This window comes from Taurulus bubalis, assembly GCF_910589615.1.
Source record: "Taurulus bubalis genome assembly, chromosome: 9".
NCBI lineage: Eukaryota > Metazoa > Chordata > Actinopteri > Perciformes > Cottidae > Taurulus > Taurulus bubalis.
This window is the reverse complement of record NC_136597.1, coordinates 20,041,458-20,049,196: the sequence shown is the minus strand read 5'-3', so window position 1 is coordinate 20,049,196 and position 7,739 is coordinate 20,041,458. Positions and strand designations below refer to the sequence as shown.

Genomic DNA, 7,739 nt, shown 5'->3' with positions numbered 1-7,739 from the left:
GCATAGTCCATAAGAGGTTTCCTGTAATGCTTCACTTGTTACTATCAAAGTGTTAATTTAAATATGGATTTGGGTCATATTAGGTGTTTCATGCATGCACTTGTTCAAATGAAAAGTCTGGTTGAGCGACTTCATTCCTAAATGCTGCGTAAGGTATAATGAGCCCCAGGTGTCCAAGCCTTAGAGATGCCTTAGATGCGTTGTGTGTATTTCATGTACAACACTTGGGGATGGAGATGTGATCATAAAGCCATGCAGTGTTGGGACAGCCCTCTAAGAGACACACGTGGGCATTGAGAGGTCCGTGCAGTCCCGCGTACTGACGGACTGATCGGCTACACAAATGAGTTCAAGGAGTTCATGGCATTAATAGGGGACGGGGCCTCCGAGCTCTCGTGGCCCTCAGCAGTCTCCTTGCTGGCACTCTTTCCACTATACTGGCCGATAAACGAGCCATCCTCGTTGAACTGTCCGTCTCCTCCTTCCCCGTAGTCAACTAAACTGTCGTCACTGTCGTCTCTCTTAACTGTCCCATTAGACGGCGTGCGGCTCCCTTTTAACGGTTTATGGTCCTCATTGTCACTGAAGGAGAAAATAACATGCAGGTGTTACAGGTGAGATGATGTGACAGATGCAACAAGGAGATTAGTGACTTTTTTAGATTATGGAGCACTGAACTGCTACTTTTACCAAAACATGCTGTACGCTTTGGTAATGGCAGCAGAAGCCCACCAATAAGTTGGTGGGCTTCTTCTGCTTTTCACTTTTTTATGCAACAGTGAACCGCTGCATAAGAAGCACATTTGAATTTAGCTTGCTCCGTGTCTAAAAAAAACAGTAGCAATGAATGATTAGTTGGTTTCCATCAGGCAACATGGGAATAAAGCTCAAGCAGCCATACCCTGTTCAAATTCCCCCTGAAACCAAATATGAAGTGGTAAATGTTTTGTTTGACAAAAGCATTTCCCCTCCTCCCCCCGAGGCAGAAGTTGTGATGAAAAACAGAAAATCCAAGGCAATGATGTGAATAAAACTTGGAAAAGCATAGTTTCAGCCAAACATCCCCCCGAAGCAAGCATGATAATAATCACAAATTGGCACAATGCATGAAACATCTGCAAAGAAAGTTTTCTTTGGATATCAGATACATTCCACATACATGAGTTGAACATCAATGAGATAAGATCACGAAAGCCATCATAATGCTGAAATGTTTTGAAATTTAGACTAGATATTAATCAGTAGGCAAAAGCATTTTTCAGGGATAACACTTGCACAGTTAAGCCATTCATGACTTCAAGACTTGTACATGATGAAGGCTTTATGACCAAATATTAAACTGGATGACGGCCGTGAAAGAACCTGGGATGCTTACACAGCGAGCACTTTTCTCCACAGTGACTGAACCGTCCGCTGACCCTCCTCACATGCTGGATTTACAGAACGATGATCCTCAAACCCACCGGCACACCATCGTCACCTTACCTTTCCTGAGACCTACACCCCTGCTGATCAGATGAGGAGATCTAGCTGGGATCCCACACAACAGTCACTCCTCACTATGCACCTGAGCAGGCACACATGCCACGTGCACGTATAGTCTGAACTTACAGTACACTCTCCTGCAGTCAAACAAGAACAGCTCAGTTGAGTGAAGTTATGCCTTTATTGACACACTGTAAGGTTCCAGCCGAGCTTAATGACACAGCATGGATAGAAAGTATACTCTCACAAAGGCACTATAATATTTGTACACTTTGCCTTGTGATTTATTGTCTACTGTGTGCTTTGAGTTGATGTCCATTGGAGAGATTCCCCTGCCGTGTAAATGGGTCTCTCTACATGAGTTTTGAAGGACGTCAACAAATCCTGTGAAAAGACTAAATCCAACAATTAACTAATTCTGTGAGCCTCATATTCTACTTATGTGCTATAGTACTGCATTATTATCCCCAAAAAACATCTGTATATTTTGTATTCTTCCACTGAAAAAAGTCCCCCATTAAATATACTATTTATTTCTGTTAGAGTAAGTTTTGCCAAACAAAATATAAATTAAAAAAGAAGTCCCCAGCAGTTTTAGGAAATTGTTTGGCCTTTAAAAAGAAAAGAAAATGTATCTTATAACTTATTTGTGGCCTTAAAAAAATAAAAATAAGATTTAGGTCCACCGTAGGAATAATATAAGTTGAAGAAGTTTAATAAAAGTATTGTGAGACAGACTGATTTTGATCTATTTAAAGAATTTGTTGACAAATGTAGAATATCACAGCCTCATCCAAGAATGCATGACTATTAAAGAATGGCTACTGGCCTCATATAAACAGCATTAATAACCAGCTCTTGTTCACTCAGTAATGATTGCTTCCCTCCAACATGCTGATACTTTAATATAATATCCATATGCATCTATGTACTGTTTATCTATATATGAACAATAATTCCATCCAACACATTATTGCCTAGAGCTAATTTTCATATATCCGATCTTCACACCGTGCATGTCACATATATATATATATATCGATATGTTTTCATCACAGCATAAAATCCATAGAACAGATTTATGTTTACATAATACAAAAATTAATATAAAATATAAAAGCAAGACCATTTTATAAATCGACTTATAAAAAACAATTCAATAATGCTAGCTATACAGAAGTAAAGTGCTTCGTTTTTTCTTTATTCTGCGTGCGATTGGAGAAGCAGCCTAGACTGAGGATGCTAACAAGCACATCTGGATGACTGCTGTAAGGAGGGATCGTCATTTCAGTGATTCTCAATCCTATCAGGGTTGTTTATGTAAGTAATAACACACTAGGCAAAGTGTTAATACTATATATACTGCACACAGGATGTTTATGAATGGCTTATTAGTTGGAATGGGATTTGATGCTTGGGGTCAGTTTAGGATGTGTTGCAAATGATTCTAGCTTATATATTTGTTTTCCTGACAGTCTGCTTTAAAGATTTTAAACACCTAAACCCCCAAAATCCCTTGAACCTGAAGAATCCTGTTTGTTAAATGACACCACAATGTCATATCAAACACACGCACATTAGAGTCCGACACAAGTGGCATCCAGGACCTCCCAGAACCCAGAAAAGAAAAGAAAAAATTGTGCTTCACGTTGGTAGAGGTTCAGATGAGGGGCCCTTCTTCTTTCAGTGTTGATCCTGGGTCAGTTATTGGTCAGCTGTAAAGGTTGAGAGGAGGGAGGGAGTGCAGAGCTCCAGCCCAGCCAGAGAGAGCAGATCTGGGCAGGAAGCAGGGACGGGGCAGGGATTGATGGGTAAAATGGGGCTCTGGGGGCTCCAGAGGCCAGGGCACTTTCTCTCACCTGTATTCCCCAAAAGTACAGTCCTCATCTTTCATTGGCTGGAACTCTGGGTCTGTGTGTGCGTCCTCCTTCTCTTTGACTAGGGAGAGAAGAGACAGCCATTTAGACAAACCAGCAAATATGGGAAAGTAAGAAACAACCAGGAAGATGTATGTGTAATATTAACAATTGTATTTAAGTTGTTTCTGTTGTATACAATTGCTCATTATTCAGACTGAATGTGACAAAAAGCTACGGCAGAATATTGCTAAATATTTGCTCCGTTTCTTGTTATAACCAGATCCTTTTCTCGGTATAACAACATACTTGTTTCTTGTCATTACTATGTATCAAATGAACCAGTTAAAATAAGAAACATGTCTTGTTCTAACTTATGACTTTATCAGAAAATCTTATGTTATTTGAAAAACATATCTTGAAGAAAAAAATCCTGTTAATACATAATACATTGGTTCCTTCAAGAGACTTCCATAGAATCTTGGATGTTTTTTTAACAAGATATATTGATTTTGTGTTGTAACAAGAACTTACATAATGAGAAATAAATGTCAAAATACCATGGAATATGTTTAAAGTGTAAAAATAAATTGTATTTGTGGATCTTTAATCATGATATTCCGAGAAAAATCTCAAAGCAACTATTTATTTGTCTTTGTGGCAGCCATACAAACCACAAAAAGCTCTAAAAAAAAAAACCACACACACAAATATTCCAAAAACCATTAAATCAAATAATTGAATGATGGCAAACATAGCATCATAGTGTGGGTTTATATATGAGTGGTGGTGTGTGTGCTCCTACTGACCAGGGTACTTTCCTCCCTTATTCCTCTGGATGAAACAGATGATGAGGAGGATCAGGATGAGCAGAGCGATGGCACACATGAGGCCAATGAACCATCCCTGAGTGGCGATGTCCACCTGTCTGCTCGCCACAGCTGGCCAGAGGAGGAGAGGAAGACTTAACATTGATGACTGGATGATCTTTTCCCACTGGTACGAAAAAAATACAAACATTCATCCACAATCATGTGCCCAAACAAATATTCTTGGAGTTCTCTTGGTATCTATTTGTTAGAGAATTCAGTTCATGAGTGGATCATGAGTGCTTATTGTCACAGAAAAGGAGACTTTAATGTTAGAGAAGTTAGAAATCTCCTACATTAAGCTAAAGGGGATTTAGACACATTATCAAAAGCACATTAGTACACAATGTAGTAAATCCATCTGTCTCACAAGTGCACATACAGACAGTCACAGAGACACACAGATAACACACAAACTGTACGCACGGAGGTTTACTGTTGGTGATATTAGGAGGGGTATTATACCACTAAACATATATTAACTTCTATATGAGGATTACCAAAATCTACAGGACTGAGTTTACGCTGAAATTAAACCACACAATCATGCACGCGGCTACACATTGTCTATCTATCGCTACCGTACATGCCTGGCATACAGAGCCACACCACATCTGTTAAACCCATGCTTGACTGGATTATAACTACACAACGGCACAGACTACGACACTTGTCCACACATGGCACAGTGCAAGGCCAGGCCAGGCCAGGCCATGAGGGGAGGCGACCGCGGGGGAACTGCCTCACCTGGGACCGAGACCAATAGCTCATCAGAGAGGTGGAGTGGCTGGTCGTGGTGACCTTTGGCCACCAAACGCACCCTATAGGAGAGGCCCCCCTTTAAGCCCTTCAGCATAACATTCTGAGTGCCGTTCACAAGCTCTTTCTGCCAATCCTCTTCACCTTCACCTGCAGGAGGGACGTTCATGAAGAGAGGTACGTTTGAGGGAGCAAACACTTCAAATGGGATCATGACATCATGGGATCATGGGATCGTGGGATCTAATTACTTAAATGAAGGAAACAAATTCTAACCATATGGGATTACACTGCAAATAATTATGTCTATATTAGATTTAAACTGTTAATATTCATGGGTTTATGGAGTTCTAAAACCAATTAAGTTTATGAATTAATTATTGCCCTGAAAGTAAAAACACACTGTAACTTAAGAAAACACAGTTCACAACTTCCCCAACAACACGTGCAGCATGCTGCCAAAAACAGGAAATATGACCATAAACGGAAATGCTGCAAGTTGCACAAGATGCCACAAAAAAGAGTTACACAACAACAGAAGTTTCTAAGGGACAATACAAAGTGCTGAACACACCTGGAAACGTGCTGTGTAACTCATTTCTGTTTCGAACCGTACGACTTGCAGTGTTCTGTGATCGTTTCCTGTATTCGGTTGTGCTTTCTGCATCTATTTTTGTTACCTCACTTTGCATCACTTTCAGCCATGGTAGCCGCATGTCTCCCGACGGGAGCTGTGAGTCTGTTGCTGTGCACGTGTTGTTAAATTGGTGGAGCTCTTTTCTTCATTTAGCTTCATTTTACCCATTTGCATGTGTTTCTTAAATTGCAGTGTGTCAAGCTCTTGGGGCCACAATAATTTATACATGTGGTGATGAGCTAAATATGAAATGTGTTTGACTGATGATCGAAAGATTATGTTTTTGATGACAACATTTTCTAAATTACTGGGAATCTATGATCATGATATTCCCTAATTGAATCCATTAAACAGTAGGTGTGAGAGAGCCATACTGCAACAACACAGTTTTTCATTCTCACTGCAGGTGGATAAAAACAAGAGAGCGCTTCAGTCAAAATCGTTTGGCATAACAGCATGTTCTGCTTTTTATGATGTTTGTCTGCTTAAGTTCCAACGAGATTATTAAAGGGAGCTGCACGCAACTCAATAATAATCAATAGCAGACCTAGTTAATTAGAAATCTCATCACAGACAGCCTTGTTTATCACATCTGGGTCCATGTTGACCGGAGCCAGCGTCAACGTGACTGCCAATATTTCTATTCACCTGCACGTGCCAATAATGAAGTAGGAGTCTCTTGCCACCTATGTTTGGAACTGAAATAAAAGGTGTCATGCTTTGCTTACTGTTTTTCACTACGTATTCTACATAAACGTTTTGCTCGGGGCCCCAGTACTCCCAACTGATCAGGGTCCCGTCCTCTCCAAACGAGGCGCTAACGTTCCCGAAAGGATTCACAGGACGCGCTAAGCACACAAAAGAGGAGACAACCATCAAGGTCGGTCTGTTGGTCAAAAGGCAGTCCAATAACTAGCAATTCATTTCTTTGATTTAATAAATTAAGTCCCAATAAAAGCTCTTAGCATCACCTCATCTAGAAAATGCAAATTTCCTCTCTATGGGACTAAAAAAGGATTATCTTATTTTACCTCATAGCCTTACACAATAGCTAAGATGGGGACACTATGCCAGCAAAACAAAAGAATACACAAAGCTGATGATGTAACAAGTCGGACATGTACAGTCGTGTACTAAGATCACAGCAGTATCTGTACCCTGATGGGGCGGACGGCGTGGAGGAGACCGTGCAATGGGATGAGGGGTTTGCGTGTTTCCTGTAAACAACATGGAGAGGGGTGAAGACCACACCACACACACGAGACACACACAGAGACGCAAACACTTTCCACAGGCAGAGACACCACAGACACCGACGGCATCATACACAATGCACACAGTTCATTGGCATGCCAAGCAGGCGCTTGTCATGCAGCGGGAAGCATCACTGGCAGCCAGCGTGGAAGAAGTGAGTACAGGGGCCAAAGTCGCCAGAGGCACAGTGAAAGAAAAAAGAAAAAAACAGCAGAGACTCATCTAGATTTATCACATGACATTAAAAAAAGGCTCGTCACATAGCATCTTTATCTACATGGCTTTGAACTTTACTCGGCTTTGAACTCGGCGGAGCATTTTTGGTGGGCTGCAGAAACTGATAGAGACGAGGGGAAATTGCTCAATGAGCGCACGCTTGCGATGGGTTTTGAAGCTACGGCTGCATCAGTAAAGCATGCATTGAGTCGAGATACGAGCGGTACCTGCGCCCACATCTACGCCATGCTGTGATATTAGAGCTTGTAGAGAGAAACAGGACACAGAGAAACAACAGGACAAGGGTCACTATGGGAGGACTCCCCCCACCATCTGTGGCACGGCATGTAACAGTAACAACATTCATGTTGCTCATGCCGAGTAATATAAGAGACGATGTTTCCAACAGCACGGGTCACCTTATAGAAGTAACAATGCAACTGGATCACACTCATGTTCCACTCGACGTGGATGAAGAGCTTATGTACGTCATGCTACTGAATGTAAAACGCTCAAAATAAAAGATAATGCCATGGAATAGTGTGCATCGTACATGGTAAGATGAAGAGGATTTCACATTCACAAAACACACAACAATGTTCTGACTCATTATCAATTTATGTCTTGAGCATTTTTTTTGTGAATTGATTATTTGTTTAATCT

The 7,739-nt window shown here is 41.0% G+C and overlaps 1 protein-coding gene across 1 annotated transcript in view; it reads right to left on the bottom strand.

Annotated features, from left to right (window-relative positions):
* Positions 1-335: 335 nt before the first annotated feature.
* Positions 336-7,739, bottom strand: part of LOC306741438 (neuronal cell adhesion molecule-like) — a gene marked incomplete at its 3' end in the record, with an annotated part of 39,126 nt that continues 31,722 nt past the window's right edge. The window contains exons 25-31 of the mRNA XM_079223725.1: positions 7,304-7,339; positions 6,764-6,823; positions 6,335-6,454; positions 4,958-5,119; positions 4,151-4,282; positions 3,345-3,423; positions 336-582 (exon numbers count right to left, since the gene is read on the bottom strand). Coding sequence (XP_079079851.1) covers positions 336-582; positions 3,345-3,423; positions 4,151-4,282; positions 4,958-5,119; positions 6,335-6,454; positions 6,764-6,823; positions 7,304-7,339 — 836 coding nt within the window. The remainder of the gene's footprint in view (positions 583-3,344; positions 3,424-4,150; positions 4,283-4,957; positions 5,120-6,334; positions 6,455-6,763; positions 6,824-7,303; positions 7,340-7,739) is intronic.